Here is a 21010-nt window from a genome sequence, read left to right on the forward strand (position 1 = left end):
ACACTGACGATGCAGTGTTTAATTATTGATTTGTTCCCTCTATTCTTTCTCCCCCCCCCCCCCCTGTATTTTAGTAGAGTCTGCCATGAAACTGTTGTATTTGTCAACACCCATCAGACATCATATTGTGTGTATTTGGTTGCTTAAACTCAACAAACTACGGAAAATAACTCTTATATAATACTTGCGAGTCAGCTTTGTACGCGCAAGCTTTGGATGTGACTGTGAGGGCACATAATACAGCCTTTAGAGCGCGTGAGTACCAAATGGCTTAAAATTCTTAAAAAGGTGTGCAAATTATTATACATTTTTGTGACAATGCAACAATGAGCCGATTAGGCAAGTGACAGTTCTGTCAGTTGTCCTGAAATGCGAGTGAGTCTTGTATCGCAGCGTGCAGGTCACTGATGCGCTGATGAGAAGCGCGCTCTGAGAGAGTTCATGGATTCAAATGACTGATTTAATCGTAGACTTTCTGTGGATTTATTTTATTAATCAAACCTACAAGCTATGTTAAATAAATGCAGGAATTTCCCTCATTCTAAAGTTGAAAGCTGCGAGATTTATTAAAACAATAAGAAAAGTTTTTAGGCCTGGAAATTGTTATTTTAAAATAGCATGGCATTTCCATGTTATTCATGACCTTACAGACCCTATAAAAGCAACTGATGCACGCTCTTAATCACTTAAACTGGTCCACCAATGTGATTGTGCGAGTGCTCCGTTACCTCTCCCTCCTGTAATCGCGTGCTGGATCCGTTGCCCCCATTTGTTCCGTTACCTCGCAATTTACAAATTAAGCACTGTACGTATTACTAGTAAACGTAACTTCACTGATAGCCTACATGGTTACAATTGAATTTAACACCACTGATCTGGCTGTTGCAGGTGAGGGGGCCACATCTAGCATTCCAGGTCCCAGTGAAACACAGGCCACTGAAACCAGGGATACTCAGGCTGGGGGGCGCAAAACTCAATCTCGCCTAGGGCAACCAAAGGGCTAGAGCCGGCCCTGTGTCTATGATTTCACATTCTGAATTAAAATACATTTTATATAATATTGATTGCATCAAAGCCATTTCAGAGAGATAAACAGGGAAGTAGCAGAATCTCAACTATGGAGACAGTTCAGATTCTGCTGTTAAGCAGCTCCAAAAGACAATAGTGTCATTGTTTAGCTCAAGTCAGTTTAGATCAATAACAATGTGAAACGAGGTCAGTTCATGTTCACAGTGATTTGATTCATTCCAATGCATTGTGGTGAAAAATAGTGGTGATACAAAACACTGATAGCATAATGAATCTTTATGAAACCTCATAAATAGTATGGAAAATATTGATTCGCTATTCAATATACTTGTTAAAATGCTTTTACGACGATTTGTATAACACAATAACATGATTAAGATACTCTATGGAATTTCACACATATTTAAGGTGTAATGAATACAAACCATGTGACATTTTTAGAATCATTACTTTCGTCATTTGCTGAAAATGGTATGAAAGTGTTTCAAAACCATGTAAAACAAATGTGAATACATTTCTAAGAACTTTTAGCTTAGTATATTTAGTTATTTGGTTCATCCCTCGGTATTTGTGCTATAGACATTCCTCAGATTGGCTTGTTTTTAAGTGATCAGACCTAAGATGTTGCCTGGCGAACAATGAAACATTTCATTTGGATTGATTAATTGGCTTCTAATTCAAAGATTCAAGGGTTTAAAGTTTTAATAGATTAAAAGGTTATTGTCAGAGGCCAGGAAATGTATTACTTTATTGGAATGATGTATAGTACCTGCCGAAAGTTTGTGGTCTGTAAGATTGTTTTTGTTTTTTTAAGAAATTGTTACCATTTAATTTTTTATTTAATTCTATATCTTTATTACTATTTATATAGCACCTTCCAAAATAAAGTTACAGCGTGTTTTACAATAAAAATAAATAATTTAAATAATTTTTAACCAAATTTAATTAATCAAGGATCCAATAAATTGAACACAAGTTACATACACTTATAATGTTACAAATATACAGTACAGACCAAAAGTTTGGAAACATTACTATTTTTAATGTTTTTGAAAGAAGTTTCTTCTGCTCATCAAGCCTGCATTTATTTGATCAAAAATACAGAACAAAAATGTAATATTCTGATATATTATTATAATTTAAAATAATTGTTTTTAAATTTATTATACTTTAAATTATCATTTATTTCTGTGATGCAAAGCTGAATTTTTAGGATCATTATCACATGATTACGGTGGCCGAGAAGTGCAAAACAAATCACAATTACAAAAACAAAATAACAAATCCAAAAACACAACGACAATTCAGAAAACAAAATAACAAATCCAAAAACACAACGACAATTCAGAAAACAAAATAACAATTCAAAAAACACAACGACAATTCAGAAAACAAAATAACAATTCAGAAAACAAAATAACAATTCAGAAAACACAACGACATGTATTGTATTTCTGCAGAAGTACTAACCACATTGTCCGGTAGCCGAACAACTGTCCTGGTCCACGCAGCTCTGCTCTAATAGCATTCCTTACTTCGTCTATGGGCGAATAGTTCTTTCTTCTGAACATACCATTATTCTTCAGGTGTGTTTTTAAAGAGCGCAAGCTCATTTTAATGTCGTGGTATGTCACCAGCATGTCCACAATCACGGCATATGAATGTCCTTCTTCAAAGTAGCGTTTAATGTGTTCCATTTTAGCAAAATTCAACATTAGATTTCAACAAAGTTGATCACAATTTATTTTTGATTGACAGGTTTCTCATCCAATCAGCGATAAGTATGTCGTTCTCAAAATATACCTACCTTTTCCGTTTTGTATGAATTGTCGTTGTGTTTTCTGAATTGTTATTTTGTTTTCTGAATTGTCGTTGTGTTTTCTGAATTGTTATTTTGTTTTCTGAATTGTTATTTTGTTTTCTGAATTGTTATTTTGTTTTCTGAATTGTTATTTTGTTTTCTGAATTGTCGTTGTGTTTTTTGAATTGTTATTTTGTTTTCTGAATTGTCGTTGTGTTTTTGGATTTGTTATTTTGTTTTTGTAATTGTGATTTGTTTTGCACTTCTCGGCCACCGTACATGATCCTTTAGAAATCATTCTAATATGATGATTCATTATCAAAGTTGGAAACAGTTCTGCTGCTTAATATTTTTTCAGAACATGTGATACTTTTTTAGGATACTTTGATGAATAAAAAGTAAAAAATAAAACATAAAAAATAAATAAAAAGCTATGTTTTTAAAATATAAATATTTTGTAATAACAATATACACTACTGGTCAGTAATTTGGGGTCAGTAATTTTTTTTCTTTTCTTAAATAAAATCAATACTTTTATTCAGCAAGGATGTGTTAAATTGATAAAAAGTGATAGTAAAGAAAATATATTATTAGAATATATATTATTAGAATTTTTTTTATTTTGAATAAATGCAGTTCTTTTTAACCTTTTCTTCATCAAATATATTAGACAGCAGAACTGTTTCCAACACTCATAATAAATCAGAATATTAGAATGATTTCTAAATGATCATGTGATAGACTGGATGTATCATGTGACACTGAAGGCTGGAGTAATGATGCTGAAAATTCAGCTTTGCATCACAGGAATAAATTATTTTTTATAAGTATATTCAAATAGAAAACTATTATTTTAAGTTGTAATAATATTTCACAATATTACTGTTTTTTCTGTATTTTTGATCAAATAAATGCAGGCTTGATAAGCAGAAGAAACTTCTTTCAAAAACATTCAAAATAATAATGTTTCCAAACTTTTGGTCTGTACTGTATATATATGTATATATCCTTGATATATATATTCCAACAAATGCTGTTTTTTTTTTTTTTTACATTATATTAATTAAAGAATCATGAGAATGTAAATGAATCATGATTTCCACAAAAATATGAAACGGCACAACTGTTTTCTACATTGATAATAGTAAGAAATGTTTCTTGAGCCGTAAATCAGCATATTTGAATGATTTCTGAAGGATCATGTGACATTGAAGACTGGAGTAATGATGCTGAAAATACAGCTTTGACCACAGAAAGAAATTGGATTTCACATGTAATACAAATAGAAAATAGCAGTTATTTTTAATTCTAGTAATACTTTCTAATATTTTTATCAAATAAAACGTAACGTCATGGTGATCAAAAATGATTTAAAAATATTACCAACCCTAAATTTTAAATGATGGTGTCACTTGGACATTAATAAGTATTTACATCATGATTTGATTTGAAAGAGACCCACTTATTCATCATAACGTTTTGGTGTATAGCAGCCTGAAAGACTGCTTTGTTGTAATCGCCTCCACACGTGTGCGTCCATGTTGTGAGATGCGATGGCATTTCCATGTTCCTCACATAACCGGACCTGACGGAGGCAATATTCGGTCCAGCAGCCGGTTGTGTATGCTTTGCTTGTGTGTGTGTGGCAGGTGTGTGGTGTGTGTGTCCGTCAGTGGGTGTCTGTAATCACTGCTCCTGCACGTCTGCTTTAAAGCCATTGTGCTGCCATCTGCGAGTCAATGCGTGGGGTCATGCCCCCTTTACGACATCATCAAAAGGAGACGTCACTGGGGCCTGAGGAAGTGTGGAGGAAGGCAAATAGTGTGTGAGCATGTGTGTGTGTGTGTGTGTGTGGTGGGGGGTGGGGAGAACAGATGACAAAGCGCACACGTGCAGCTCACTCGATCCCCACAGCGGAGACAGAGCACCACCTTCATTGCTTTAAAAACTAGATCACATTTTTCCTTTTTCATAAAGGTCATAATGATAAGGAGAATGTTTAGCACAAAAACAAGACAAGATGGATTATTTTGAAGCATATGTGAGGTATTTATTTCAGTTAAACTGATGTAAAAATAACCCCTCGCCAACTCTAAACAGAAGGTGACTGTAGTTTGCCAAGTGGGGCATGTTCCTGGATCAGAAAGTCTTGTTTTTCCTGAAACAAATTTCTTCCAAACTAACAAAGTCTTAACCCAGTATCTAACCAGATCTCCCCTAAAATCAGGACAGACACGGCATAAAAGTCTGCAGGTTGCATTTTGAGAATTAATTTGCCTATCATTCGAATTTACTCTAATAACAATTTGTTTGGGATCGTAAAAGTAAGAATGTTCTACAAATAATTAACTGAGAACAACATAAGATCATTGACATTGCGTCTACACTATAAAAAATATCCTGTGCTATATACAGTATAGTTTACAAATTATGATCATATATTCATGTAAGTGATATAAAGTTACTGTTATCAATCTATTTGAATCTTCCTCTACATAGCCACTTTGATAATACAAGAAATCCAGAACAGAAATCCACATGATGAATCGGAAGTGGCCTGTCCATAAGCATAATTAATACTCATATTATTTCTATATAACCATCAGGGTAACACACAGCACTAAAATAATGCAATAAGCATTCACTAAATAACAGATAATGTAACACCAAACACCCTATAATGTACATTACCAGAAATACAAACAACTATTAAAAATACTATACATAGTATATCAATGGCTTTAAATGTCCTTTCACTTTTTTGTTTTTACTTCCAAAAACAATACATTTTACAGTAATTTACAGTAACATCACAAATAATACACATCACCATTTGTCACCATATAGTAAGGAAAGTTAGAGTGAACCACTTAATTTAAATTGTTCTGTATAATTAATTACTAATATTTTCTAAATTTTATACTGATTTTATTATTTCACAGCATTTCTGACCAGCATCTCAGTAATGTACACGATTGCAGTGGGTTTAGTTACTTAATTTTGTTGTACGTTTGAATCATCTGTGAAACTGTAAATGCACATTGAGTTACCATTTTTGTAAAAACAGATATCTCTTGGTTAGCAATGTGTTTCACAATGTGTAATCATTGAGTGAGATGAGATTCAACCCACGCGCCACACTGCTTAATAATGACTAAACAATATTTCATGTTTTATTGAAATGAAGAAAGAGTGGAGCTTGAGTTGAGGTATTGAAGAAATCTTGGATGATTTGTCACAAGAGTGACAACAAATGTGCTTTGTGATTGTCTGGGTTAGATGAACATGATTCTCATGATCTTTCATCTCCAACTCAATTTTAAGACAACAGAAAAAAATGCTATGACCTCTAGGACTTATATATGTATACTGTATATAGGTGAACTGGTGCATAAAATATAACTTGTAGCAAAGCTTTTTAATCAGCTGGTCTCAGGGTGATTTTAGTGGATTTATGAATATGAAGTCAAGTTCACACTGGTGTCCTGGCAGAGGAACCACAAGTGTAAAGAATCACATTAACTGTCAGCATCATCCACTAACGTTTGACAGCCACAAAGTATTAATACTTTTTTATCATTTCTTACATGTATCATAGGGGTGTCAAACTCAATTCCTGGAGGGCCAGAGCCCTGTAGAGTTTTGTTCCAACCCTGCTTCAACACATATACCCTGTAGCTTTCAAATAAGCCTGAAAGACTTGATTAATTGGATCAGGTGTGTTTAATTAGAGTTGAATCTAAACTCTGCAGGGCTCCGGCCCTCCAGGAATTCATTTTGACACCCCGATCTAAAATAACAAATTCCTTTTAATTAAATGTTATACTCAGAAAGTGTGCTTATATGTTATTCAGGCACATAACAGTGTTCTTCTCATTATCTCAATCTGATCAAACCACTCTTATGATCTGGGATATAGTTTTGTAAATATTTAATGACTTTAGATTGCACATTCTCCTTTGCATGCATGCTGAGAGCTCCTGTTCATCTGAAATGTCTGTATCTCAATTCAAACGGTGATTCGTTTCTGTTATCATGTTTTTAAACTCGGTGACCTTTCCCGTGGGTCATGCACCCTCACCTGACTCACACAGACATTATGACTGGGTTATGTGTGTTTGTTTGTAGAAAGACAGTGACGTGTGCGTGCGTGTGTGTTGGGTAGCTTAAACCCCTCTTTGGCCATCTGTTGAGACAGCTGTGTGTGTGTGTGTGTGTGTGTGTGTGTGTGTGTGTGTGTGTGTGTGTGTGTGTGTGTGTGTGTGTGTGTGTGTGTGTGTGTGTGTGTGTGTGTGTGTGTGTGTGTGTGCGTGCATGTGTGAGAGAGAGTTGGGGACAGTTTGGCCCAAATTCTAGTGTGTGAGACTGTGAGAGCTTCTGGAGCCAAAGGGTTAACAGAGCTTGTTTGCTTCTTAACTATTCCGCCAAAAATGGCCAGTTGTGAATTTGATCAGTTTTGCAGTGGCTTGGTTTAATACAAAGAAATCACAGTGGTTGCTGCTTATATACAAGACCATGTTGCTTATATACATACAGTAATTCAGTTTAAGGAAGGTAAATGTGATGTCACAAAATTAGTGAAATGCAAGTCTAGATTTTGGAAATAACATTGATCTGCCTGACCAATATCAGTATAATCACAACTTCTAATGCACATTGAAACTGGTTATATAAAACCTGGTTATTCCTTTAGATTTTTGAGTATGTTCTGTAATAAGGTATAACCATGAATATTTAAGCATTATAATATAACATTTAACAGAACTGTCGGCAGGAAGTGATAAAGGTTTAAAAGCTTATCTCAGGTTTAAACAATCCAGTCTAGGGCAAATTATGGGAGAAATTATTCCATTGATAGGTCAATGTGACTGCTATTAGATAAACATTGGTAACACTTTGTCACGATCATCAGCTGCAGTGCCCATGAACTCCTATAGAGGGCACTCCACTCAGGACACTGGCATTTTGTATTTACATTCCCAACTCCATTTCCCATAATCCCGTGCTTAGGGCTAATAACCACCAGGTGTTCCCCATTTCCACTTCCCTATATAAACTGTGTTTGGACTCTCCTATAGTGCGAAGTCTTGTTCTAGCCCAGTCTGTCAATTCCGAGTGGTTCTCCTTGTGTTTGTTCCTCCCGTGTCTGACTCTGGATTATTTATACTGCCTGTGATTCTCTGCCGCCTGCCCCGACCTCTGCCTGGTATTGTTTCTGGATATCCCTTGACACACTTGATGCTGTTCCTGATTTCTGCCTGTCTGACCATTCCTTAATAAACTACTGCATATGGATCTGAACGTCTTTGACTCCTTGTTACACACTTTACAGGAAGGTCCTATTATGTGCTAACTAACTTTAACCAACAAAAAGCAGTATGTTTTTTTTTTTTTTTTTTTACAGTATTTAGTCTTCTTTGTTAATGTTAGTCAGTAAAAATACAACTGTTCAAATGTTAGTTAATGTTAGCTCAGGTCAGTTAAATAATATTAACAGATATAAAATGTTTGATTTTAACAATATATTAGTAAATGCTAAAATTAAGGTTAATAAAACCTTTAGAGGTATTTTTCTTTGTTGGTCTGTGTTAGCTAACAAATTAATGTAAACAAATTGATCCTTATTTTAAAGTGTTACTTATACTTTCTGTAATAGAAAATACAATATTTAATGTTATCAGAACATTTATGTATTTTATGCATCTACTGAATTTCAAGATTAGATTATTGTTGATTAAAATGACTTGAAGGTGACTTGTGTCATTTTTTTATGTTAAAACTTCCCCAATACTTAACCATTTTTTTAATCATTATCATTAAAATCATAATATATTGGCAATTTTGAATGAAATTACACACTTCACCTTTAATTGGAAACCTACAATTCAACTTTTGAATGATTTTGCTGCACGAACTGTCCTCTTAACACCAATCACTGTATCTGTTGGTGTGCTTGCGTATTGTATGTTAAGCAGCATTGTGTATGTATCACTCTTGGTTAACCAAGTTTGTTTGTGCTTGTGTCATTTGCAGACATTATGACCAGAATAATCAGCTCTATTGTTGCCATGTGTGACATCATTCCTGTTGTGTGAATTTGTGTGTGTGTGTGTGTGTGTGTGTGTTGTCATCCCATAGGAAGGAAGAGCCTGTTGCGTAATCCAATTCTGGTGTGATGCTGTGTATCAACTATTATTATCAACTATTTTCTCAGGCTCATTTGATGAGCAGCTTATCTCATACTACCTTCCCAAGATATATAATTAGTGTCACTGAGGATTAACCAGTCTATATGTAATCTGTGATGAACTATGTGATTACATAACTGTTACACAAGGTGTTATTGCCTTCATCAAGTCCCTCAGCCACTAAGATTTATTCAAACATTTCAGAATAAAATCATTCCTGAAGTTTAGTCAATATATTTCATTAGTGTAGGACTATAGTTCCACATAGGAACAAAGCATTGCACATAAACTGTAGAGCAGCATTGGCTTGAATGGGATATAGTGGGAAAAAACTGTGTGACTTGAATGTTGCTTTTTTTCTGTACAATGAAGCATATTTTAACCAGGAGTTGTTAATCTTTCTTTAAAAAAAAAAAGTCACATAAGAGAAGTCTAATACAAAAATGATAATAAAGGTAATTAGGACTTTTTATCTCACAATTCAGACATTTTTATAAACTGTGAGATAAAAAGTCATAATTAAAAAAAAAATTCTGTGGTGGAAACAAAAACAGAATTATGAAATATAAACTCATAATTGAGAGATAAACTCAAAATTATTAGATATAAACTCAGAATTGAGTTGAAATAAAATTACCTGGCAGAATTGTGAAGAAAAAAAGTCTGAATTGTTAGAGAAAAAGTCAAATTTACCTTTTTTTTATTATTTTGGGGTGGAAATAGAAGTCCATAGAAGTCCATATGACTTGTGCTTTACTGCATATAAGCATATGATATGTTTTATATCAGGAACAGACTGAAATTTAATTACTTCTGCACTGGAAACCTTCCTCTCTGCTGGAACTCTCAAATTTCATTCTCATTTAAGCAAATTCAAATGCTCAACGTGTTTTCCACCAGCTTTGACATTAGTAACACCGAAAGAATGTCTCATGATGCAGTATAAATATGCAAAAGTGTGCATATTTGTGTGTGCAATTTTCACTGAATTGTGACTTACATTGAATCTGTTATGAGCAAAATCAAATGATGACAGAATTGTCTATTCCTTCCATTCTTTCTGTTGATGGTGAAGTTGTCATTTGTCACTTCACATGGAGGATCAGCATGTGTTTTGGCGCAGCAGTGTACCCCGATTACCCCTTACTCACACTCAGTGAAGCAGCCGGTTCCTCCACACCTCTGTGGGACGCAGATGCTGCTGTTGCCCCGACGATAGTTGCCAAGCAGCTGAGGAAGTGCTAATTAGGATTGCAGGAAAGATGATGGGGATGTGTGGATATGGAGGTTGTGGTTTGTTTTAGGGCACAGGAGGCTTTTAGTTTGTTCATTAAGAGCTGTAATACAGCAAAAGAAATAAGCCTGTTTATGTTTTTGGTATTCTCTCCCTACAATAATTATGCTTACAGAGCAAGTTATTGCACTCAGCTTTGGCATTGTAAGTAGAATTGTATGCAGTCGATATGAACTATGCAGGTTTCATGATTACATAGAACAACTGTATACACTGTACTGTAGATTTCAGGTTGTATTTGACTTGGATAGATTACTAAAAAAAAATGCATATTCTAATTTTGTGTCATGATCTATTAAAAGTGTATACCACTGTTCAAATTTTTTTTAAAGAAATTAACACTTATTCAATAAAGATGCATTAAATTGATAGAAACTGACAGTTAATACTAGAAAAAAATGTATTAAAGAATTCTAAAAAGCATCACAATTTCTTACCTATTATGCCCCCTTTTTATAATGTGTGATATAAGTAGGGATGCACCAAAATTAATATTTTCTGAGCCAAAACCCAAAACAAAAATGCTTTTTAACTATATATATATATATATATATATATATATATAATTATTATTATTATTAAATAATATAAAGCAATTTTGTAATACTTTTTTATTTAAATCAGTATTTTTAATGATACTGAATTTAAAGAACACAAGCCAATAAAATAAACAGCTTTACTGAAAGTAAAAATAAAATTGGACAGAAAATATATTAATATTAAATAACAATATATAATTTTTTCTGTTATGGTTAACTTTTTTTTAAAGCTATTATCAGAGCATGTGAGCAGAGCGTAGCAGGGAGCAGATCAGTGAATGAGAGGGCAGCGTCATTTTACCAGTGTTACGATGTTACAACAGGAACAAGTATGCTACATAGTCACACTGCGCAGTGACGTCGGCTTGAGCGAGAGTGAAACCTGCGTGCTACAAACTGCGGTTGGTGCACACCGTATATTTTTGGCTCATATTTTTCAGCCTTTTTTTCTTTTGGCTGAAAACCAAAAATGCCATTTTTGGCAACCAAAACTTCAGTGCATCCCTAAATATAAGTCTCAGGTTTCCAAAAAATGTGTCTGTGAAGTTTCAGCTCAAAATACCCCACAGATAATGTATTATATCATTTTGAAAATCCTTATTTTGAGTGGAAGCAGTAGCATGCGTTTTTGTGTATGCCTCTTTAAATGCAAATGAGCTGCACGATTAATCCAATGTGTTTGATATGCGCATCTTGTCAGTAAAGCAGGATCTTTAATCAGTAGTATATCTCCTTCGCATGTTTTCAGATGGAGCAGCATTTTAGCAGCATGATGTGGCTTTTTACACAGAATAAGGCACGCAATATTTCATAATATTCTAAGCAGTGATAAAAGCTATGTCGATTAGCATTGAGTTATTATATACTTTATTACAATGACATGAAATTAAAAGAATTATATTAAGAACTCATAGAAATCATATATTGTGATAGTCCTGCATTTATTAGTCACGTTGAATCAATGAAAGCGTTTAAATCCTCTGTTTATTCAGCAACCGCTAAAGGCATTTCCTGGATTTCTTCTGAGGGGCGTATTTAGAGTATTCATGTGAGAGCGCCCTCTGGCCTTTGGATAGAGATTTGCTACTGATCTCCGAACCGTGCTTCACGGACTATATCGCGATTTCGGTTACATTGCGATTTATCGTGCAGCCCTAAGCTACTGCTCCATGCCCCACTGTCCAAAATAGGGCTGTGCCTTTACAGCTGGTTCATCAGATCCTCTGCTAAATGTTTGTTTTTGATAATCATGTCTATTGTGCTGAAATCATGCATTTTAAACCACATTAGTTTTAACTTCTGATACACGGTTTTCTGAGTGCACACATCCAAATCAAGCACAGAGGAAACCACTGTCACACAACATGTGAGTACTAAACTAAGTTCTCTTTCATATCTTATTGCGCTTAAACAGTTTCTGATAAAAACACAGATAAGTTACAAAAACACAGTCGGTTATGTCTGTGACAGTAAACAACTGGGAAAGAAATTGCATGTTTATATTAGATCTGTGTATTAAGTGACAGCAGTGTAATATTCAGAACCTATACTGCTGTCTGCACTGTTAATATGACCCAAGACCGGGGCTTGTTCTGATGATTTATGGTATTTAAAAAAAGGAGCGGATGGATTTTTATCACATTTACTGTATGTCCAAACAACATGTAAAAGTGAATTTTGGATAATAGGGGCCCTTTTTAGCCGGATTGAATGATTTCTGAAAGATTGGTGTAATTATGTTGAAAATTCACCTTCGATGACAGAAATAAATTACATTTTATATATATATATATATGTATTACAATAGAAAATTATTAATAATATAAATATAAATATTTTAATAGAGTATATATTTTAATAGAAAAGTATTAATAATATTTCAAAATATAACTGTTTTTAATGTAGTTTTGATCAAATGAATGCATACATGAAAAACATGAAATATATTTTGAACAATAGTGTATATGTCGCTAAAAATATGATATTTTATTTTGCACTAAACTAGAACTTGGGATCAAGCTAATCTTCGATTTTCCTTCATTTGAATAAGATGTGTCACTGTTATTGAAGAAACATTAATTTTTTATTTCTGCACTTTCTTCCAGCTGTAATTATTTCCTGTTCTTTCGTTCTCTCTATCAATCTCATATGGTCTCCTGTAGTGTTGTCTGTCTAAAAGAGTATGTCCCTTCTGTCTGGTTGTTGACAGATGTGCATTCTCAGCTCCTGTCCTGAGAGCATTTCCCTTCAGGGAAACGACTGAAAGTGTTAAAGAGGGCCAAAGAAGTGATGTTGTGTGAGAGTTATGGATGAATGGCTGAGATGAAAATGATTTTAAAATCAGCAGAGATACAGAAGTCTGTTTAGTTCAGGATGAATCTGAGTGAAAGTGGCAGAGGGGAAGCTGGAACAGAGACCTCAGATGACTTAGTGCTATTAATAACCTGTAAGAGTGATAGTAGTAGTAGCTACCTTAAACTACTAAAAAAAATAGCTTACAAATTTCCAAAGCCGTTTGTTAGTCTACCAAAAAAATAAAAATTAAATGTAGTATAATTATAATTTAAAATAACAGTCTTTATATTCTATTAAAATGTAATTTATTTTTTGGTCAGATGAATTTTCAGCATCGTTACTCGAGTCTTCAGTGGCATATCCTTCAGAAGTAATTCTTAATGTGCTGATTTTCTGCTCAAGAAACATTTATTATTATTATTATTATTATTATTATTATTATCAATGTATTATCAAACAATTCAGCTGCTTCATATTTTTGTGGAAACTGTGATTTTTATTTTTTTCAATCTTTTCAATCTTTGATAAATAAAATTTTCCAAGAACAACATTTATTTGAAAATTTAGCTAACTTTTGCAACCATGTAAAATTCTTTACTGTCAATTTGGATCTATTTACTTTAATATTATACTGAGAGGTTCACTTAAATCACGAACCCTATATATAAACAGTAGTAATACTGATGTTTGCCTTAAAAAAAAAAAAAAAAAAAAAAAATATATATATATATATATGTGTGTGTGTGTATATATATATATATATATAATCTATTTAAAAATATTTTAAAATATATTTATCTTCATGAAAAAATAGCATTACAATTTTTAATCTAGTGTGCCTTTTTCTTCAAAACTCCATGCTTGCACCATATAAATTAAATATTTCTCACATCAAGCCACCAGAAAAAAAAGACATAAATGTTTTTTGTCACGCTGTCTGGTCTGTGTTTCCCTGAGTCTCCACTAGTGGTCTCACTTCCCCATAGGCACATCACCGTAGGCACTACAGTTCCCACAAAGCCTTGTCCTCATCACAGTAATTGCACTCCTGTTAATTGCACTCAGGTGTCTTCACTTGATAGTCATTACCCTGCCTATATTAACCAGTTTTTTCTGTTTGTCTTGATGGAGTCCTTTCTTTCCGTCACCCAGTTTCCTCGCCTTCCAAGTTCCTCGTCTTGCAAGTTCCTGTTCCCATTCCTGTTCCTTCCCTGTTTGTTTATTTGTTGGATGGATTTATGGTTTTGACCCCGGCTTGTTGATTTCTGCTTTGGATTACCCATTAAAACCCACACTGCGACTGGATCTCTCGTCTCATGTGTTCCCCTGGGTCTCCGATCGTAACAGTTTTTATTTTTAAACAAATTTCACAAAACAAACAAGATAGTAACATTGATTTAATTGTGAATTTCAAATAGCGTTTTCTTGTAAAATGTGCTTCAGTAATCTATTCATGACTTTAAAAACACTGCCAGTTTTGCGCAATAATTTCATCATCATAAAGTCAAATTATTTGTAATAAAGTAATGCAACATTTAGCATGGTATCTTTATGGGGACACTGTTAGAAGAAGTGCTCTCGCCTCTTTAGCTGGTGATGAACTCAACAGGCCATTAGGAGGAGACCACAAACAAACACACACAGCCCACAGGGGCCAAAACTCAGGGTGTGAAGGTAAACAAAAAGTATGTGCAGTGACAGCCAGGCCCCGGGGACGCAGCCTGCCACTTTTGCGTGTGTTTTCTTTAGTCAGTTTCCACTCTTAGGAACGAGCTTGCAGGAATAGCAGATCTGGAATATGTAATGAAGTGTGTTTTTCAGGAACGACCCAAAACAGAGTCGTCAGTGATTGACTGTAACGGACACGGAGATGTGTGATTATAACTGCTGAACAAACTCTGAATGAATGAATGAAGATTCGTTCTCCAGGGCACTCAAGAACCGTACGAAGTTGCTGCTGCGTCCCAGTTCTGTCGTATGGTTTCCATAGCAATAAATAATGCAACCGACTACAGCCTGTTCTCATTGGTTGGGGCGCCATGTCCCTGGAAAAGCAGGTCAACTCAACCGCGAGCCTGCACCATTGAGGAATCGCACGCCTCCAGAAGAGTTGCGAAAACCACTGTGCCTCCGATCTATGCAAATCACTCAGGCATAGATGCCAATTCTGTCATCATCTTCTCAGCCTCATGTCATGTTGGAAACTCTTTGTGCAGCTTTTTGAATGCAAAGAGTAAAGTGTTTCTTTAACCTTAAATCTAAATTGAGAGTGGTTAATGTCCTCCAGTGTCGGGTTTCTCTGGCCTTCTTCTGGTAAGTTGGTGAATCAGAAGAAGGTCAGTGGGTTGGTGGCTTGGAGCCCTGATGGGAACAGCTGAGTGGAAAGGGAACAGGAGAACTGAGGAGTTGCGTGACCCGCGGCCATCCACCTGTTGGAGGGCTTATGAGGAAAGCATGGTTTGGGGTAGGATGGAAAGATAATTCAGTTTTACTATAGTCGATGTAGCCCTGAGATCTTTTGAAATAAAATGAAACATTTCAGTATAATGCAAAAATGAGAAAGTTTTCAAAAATCATCATGATTATGGAACATTACTGGTCCAAATGATGAGATTATTATAATTATTTTCAATCAATTAGTACTTTAATTCAATGAAGGATTAATTAAAGTGATCAAACGTAACATTAAAAAATAGACATTAAAAATGTTCGAAAGATTTCAGTTTAAAGACTTTCCTATAAAAAAAATGTATCATAGTTTTCACAAAAGTATGAAGCAGCAAAATTGTTTTCTTCATTGATGTTTGAGCAGTAGATCAGTATGTTAGAATGATTTCTGAAAGATCATGTGACACTGAAGACTGGAGGAATGATGCAGAAGATTCAGCTTTGATCATAGGAATCAATTACATTTTCAAATATATTCAAATAGAAAACATTTTAAATTGTAATAATATTTCACAATATTGCTATTTTACTGTATTTTTATCAGTTATACTGTACATAGCCTTGGTGAGCAGAAGAGAATTTCAAAAGCATTTAAAAAATGAATGGAATGCATCCAGCTGTGTCCGTATTCACAATATATAATTGCCTCTCCTACCTTTTAGATTAATAAAATAACCTGGCAGAATATTTCAGGAAATTGATAAAAGCGTTTCGAAGTACAGCATTACATAAAGGTTTTTAGAGTTCATTTAAAACCCTTTAAACTTCTTACACTGAGTGGTTCATGGTTGTCCTCTCACTCTGAGAGTTGGTGATCATGTCGAAAGGCTCTGAGGAAGCGAGAGGACATTGCATTTAGGGAACAGGGATGAGATCAGACAGCAGAGGTGTCCCTTCTCATCTGTTCTGTCCTACATAAAACATTCTTTTTGACTCCATCAAATGGGACTTTTTGAGCCCCACTTACAATGGACCATTTACAATATATAATAGGCTGATAAAATCCTGAATGCTTAAAACAGCATTTTAGGTATAATTGGATACCATACAGACTCTTTAGTCTTGTTTTTCTGTCTTAATTAATTGGTCAGTTTTGTTATAGAGCGAAATACAGACAAAAAACAACCAGCATGGCTTAAAAAATGAATCAAAATGTTATGTTTTCTGCAGGGTTGTTTACAGTAGACTATTGTTACAGAATAATGCTATAAAAGATTTGTGTTTTAAATAAATGCTGATCTTTTGAACATTCTGTTCTTCAAAGAATCCTGAAAAAAAAAGAACGATTAAAGTGATTTCTGAAGGATCATGTGACACTGAAGACTGGAGTAATGATGCTGAAAATACAGCTTTTCATCACAGGAATAACATACATTTTAAAATATATTCAAACAGAAAACTGTTATTTCAAATTGTAATAATATTTCACAATATTATTTTTTAGTGTACTTTTAAATGCAGCTTTGGTAAGCACAAGAGACATCTTTCAAAAACTCAAATAGAATTAACGAACTCAAGCTTTTCTACATTTTATAAATATATTCAAACAGTAGACAGTTATTTCAAATTGTAGTATTATTTACAATTATTACTGTTTTTACTGTATTTTTGCAGCTTTGGTGAGCACAAGAAAAAAAAATCCTACCTACATTTTGAACAGTAGTGCGCATGAAATGTAATTCTTTAATGTGAGCAATAGTCTTAACTACTACTGATTAGAGAGAAGCCATTTATGAAGGCATCTGGAGTGATGAGTTGGTTTATTGTTTCATGTGGCAGGGATGAGTCACCGTCTCTCTCTGCAGCTGTGTGTCAGGACATGTGTCTCCTTCATTGGATTCTCATCATAAACCACTACAAAACGGCAACAAACACAATTGAAGGCACAGCTTTGACTGCTTTTTTTAGGCCGCAGGGAGCTGAAGGAGCTGTCACACAGCAAGCTATTTTTGGTGTTGGCTAGGATCTGGAGTAATTATGTCATGTGTTTATTCCAGAGTGAAGAACACTCCACTGCCGGTCAAAGTGTGCTCTACAGCGTTCCAGGTACACATGAGCGGGAAACCGAAGAGCATCACCGTCGAGACCAAACCCGGCCAGACCATCGCAGACTTCAAGAAGAGTCGAACAGGATTCACCTTACTGCTGCCCCATCAGTAAAGCCGAGGCTACTGACATAAAACAGTATTCAGCCATTCAGAGATGGGACCAAAAGAGATTTTTCTTCATGCAGAATTGGATGTGTCTGTACGTACATAAGTGGAACCAAATTTCAGATTTTCCCAGTCTTAAGCAATGCACTTTGTTGTTATTAAATAGTGTGTTGAAGTGATGAAATGTTTTTGTAGGCCAACCAGAACTTCCCAGATTTTTTCATTGGCTTTTAGATTATTGCTGAAAATAAGCACTGTGACGCTTTGTTCATCATGAATAAACTCAGCTTTGGATTCTGAAGCCTAAATACAATCGCCAGAAGATGTAAAATAAACGTAGGCTATAAATGAATTCAATGTTGTCCATAACTCTTTCAATATTTATAAAAAAAAAAAAATCCCAAAGTTTGAGTTAGAATAGTTTGTAAGAGTGCAGTTATAAACACAATGAGGCTGAGAAAGTGACCAATGAGTAGACGAGTTTATCTGTCGTCGCATTTAAACACTTGTTGGCAACTGCCTTTTTCAAGACTAGTAAAAGCTTTACTGATGTATTTTATGCTGTGCAATAAAACCACAGACCATATTTCAAGCATTTAACCAAAAACCCGTGGAACTGGAAGAGCTAAAATACAAGTAACTTACAGGTTTTGGCCTTCAAAAATCTCATCTCTGCAGCACTCTGTAGTAGTTATTGTTAGCGTGCTTGAAAAGAAGATACGCAGCATAAATGATTGTGCTGATCTGCTGTTATTCTGCCATCCCTCCTCTATTTTTAATTTTGCACTTGAAATAGCCGATGTGTTGTGTCATGTCTTTTGAATTTTGGGGGATCATGTAATAATGCTATTTTATTATTTATGAGGGAATGTTCTTTGCACTTTTTTTTATAAAATAAGTAGTCTATTTTTATGTTCTTTATGATTGTATTTTTTTCTCAGTGTGTGAACTGTGGAGATGTAACCAAGATTATTTTCATGTGTTTGTGCCATCACTGGGCCGGTACTTAAAAAAAATAAAAAAGATAGCCTACTAATATCTACTTTTAAAGTGCTTAAATGTACTTTTACATATGTACTAATATGTACCTTTAAGGAGGTTAAAAAATGTACCTTTTAGCTTTTGGAACTTTTTTTTTAACAACTTTGTACCTCTTTTCTGAGAGTACAGGAATATTTAACCAAGATTTATAACACCTCGGGTTACACCTAACAATACTGATACTGCTCTGTAATAGTAATATATAAACTGAGGAGTGATTTTAATGCTTACTAATATGTGTCAAATGTATTTAAAAACAGCGGCTAAACTGTATTTCTAAACTGTAAACTGTATTTCTTTGTGATATTTTTTTATTAAATACTACATGCAGTAATTGTTTGGTTGTTGTATGTACTGTATGGTTTATGAGGACACAACTGTATAAATGACTTTAGTATTACAGTGGCCTAATAAACCAAATGGCTTAAACACATGTGAGGGTTTTGTTTAAGGTTAGAGGATAGAAAATATGATTAGGAGAGTATAAAAACCATTATGCATATGAAGAGCCCCTGTTAAAGCACATTTGCAAGTGTGTGTGTACGTGTCTGGAGATTCTCAGTAGTGACAGGTTGCCTACTGTCACTGTTTTCTATTTCATGCTTCCACTCCCTGCTGAGAGCATCTTTCATCTACTTTGACACCCCTTTGTTTTCTTTTATTTTTTGTCTTTGTGATTTGACTATTTTTTTTTGACACTTCTTTGCACGCATGTGTCTGTCTGCTGATGTTAAACTCTGTTTCTGCTTCAATGTGTCATAAGCATCATTGGTCATTGAATATCTAAGAATGTGTTGTTGTTTTTCACACATATTATGCTGGTTATCCATTTACTTTTGGGTATTTGACATGAAATGTCAAGCAATGACATTATGTTCTACATCATAAATTATTTCAGATGACAGTGTTTTAAGTCATGTATAATTAGTATTCATGCAATTACAGTATGTATGACTTCAGTTCATTTTAGAGATTGTCTAAAATAGTTGTACTTTAAAGAAATTATTAAATTAAATGAAGAGTGTGTTGCCTGAACTACTTATTTAAAGGGGTCTAATTCCTTTGATTTTTTGACATTTAAGAGGTCTTGTGGAATGTTCTACTCTATGAGGCAATAGTGTGGCACCGCCTCCGCAGAAGATCAACACCTGCTTCTACATCGCTGCCTGTTTAGCCCCGCCCACAGATTCTACATCGCTGCCTGTTTAGCCCCGCCCACAGATTCTACATCGCTGCCTGTTTTAGCCCCGCCCACTTTATGACCACTGTAAAATGTAAAAAAAAAAAAAAAAAAAAAAAAAGGGTCACTTATTGCAACACAAATACAGTATATGGGGTAATCACTCTCAAAAATAAAGATTCTTCATTTGCATTGATGATTCCATTAACAACATTTATGGGGGGGGGGGGGGTTAGTGAACAAGCTAAAGAACCCAATGATTAACACAATTTAGGTTTTTTTTTTTTTTTACCCAAAACCAATACCCATCAGGAGATATCAAAGTCTGAAAATAAAGCAAAGGGACTTGAAGCTTTTTTAGGTCAGTAAGCTCTGCACCAAAGCAACTCTGTGACCAAGTTTGTATTCCTCAATCTCATTAGTCATGTTTCTAGAGCAAATTGAGTCACAGACAAAAATAACTATTCCCCCGGCAACTATAACACCTGCCTTCAACCCCAACAAACTGAGTTTCTCTGATTGCTAATGTAATTATGAATCAGGTTTGAAGCTGACTGGGTCAGCAGCTTCATCTGGCACGTGGGGCTTGTTTTTTATTTCACCATCATGACCTAGTGTATGTATTTCTTTCTATTATACTGTTTTCCCTCTACTTTAAAAACATTGAGTTTACTAGTTTATCTTACTAATTTACTAGCAGCTCTGGAGTGAAAATGTTGAAATTTACCATTTACACCAAAATACAGAAGTGCGTAATTTTTTTATGTTGTAATATACATTTTGTGTTACAGCTTAAAATGGATTCCTAATATTTCTGGAAATTCTTAAAACAAAATTTGGACATGACAATTTTCCTTTTGGTGAAATACACAGCTGAAAAAGGTTACTTAATACTATTTCAGTCTTACTACTTTAAAATGTCACATTTAATTCAATGTGTTAGTTGCTGTTTCTTTTGAATTTTTTGTGAAAATTTGGTATTTGTATATACACCAATTGTAATTTTTTTTAGTGCACAGTCTCTCAGGATTTATAATCTTCT

The 21010-nt window shown here is 34.4% G+C and overlaps 1 protein-coding gene across 1 annotated transcript in view; it reads left to right on the plus strand.

Annotated features, from left to right (window-relative positions):
* Positions 1 to 18760, plus strand: part of myo1g (myosin IG) — a 61338-nt gene extending 42578 nt beyond the window's left edge. Inside the window, exon 22 of the mRNA XM_059556747.1 lies at positions 17592 to 18760. Within this exon, the coding sequence (XP_059412730.1) occupies positions 17592 to 17754 (163 nt within the window). The 3' untranslated portion in view covers positions 17755 to 18760. The remainder of the gene's footprint in view (positions 1 to 17591) is intronic.
* The last annotated feature ends 2250 nt before the right edge of the window (positions 18761 to 21010 follow it).

This window comes from Carassius carassius, chromosome 8 (genome assembly GCF_963082965.1).
Source record: "Carassius carassius chromosome 8, fCarCar2.1, whole genome shotgun sequence".
NCBI classification, from domain to species: Eukaryota; Metazoa; Chordata; class Actinopteri; order Cypriniformes; family Cyprinidae; genus Carassius; species Carassius carassius.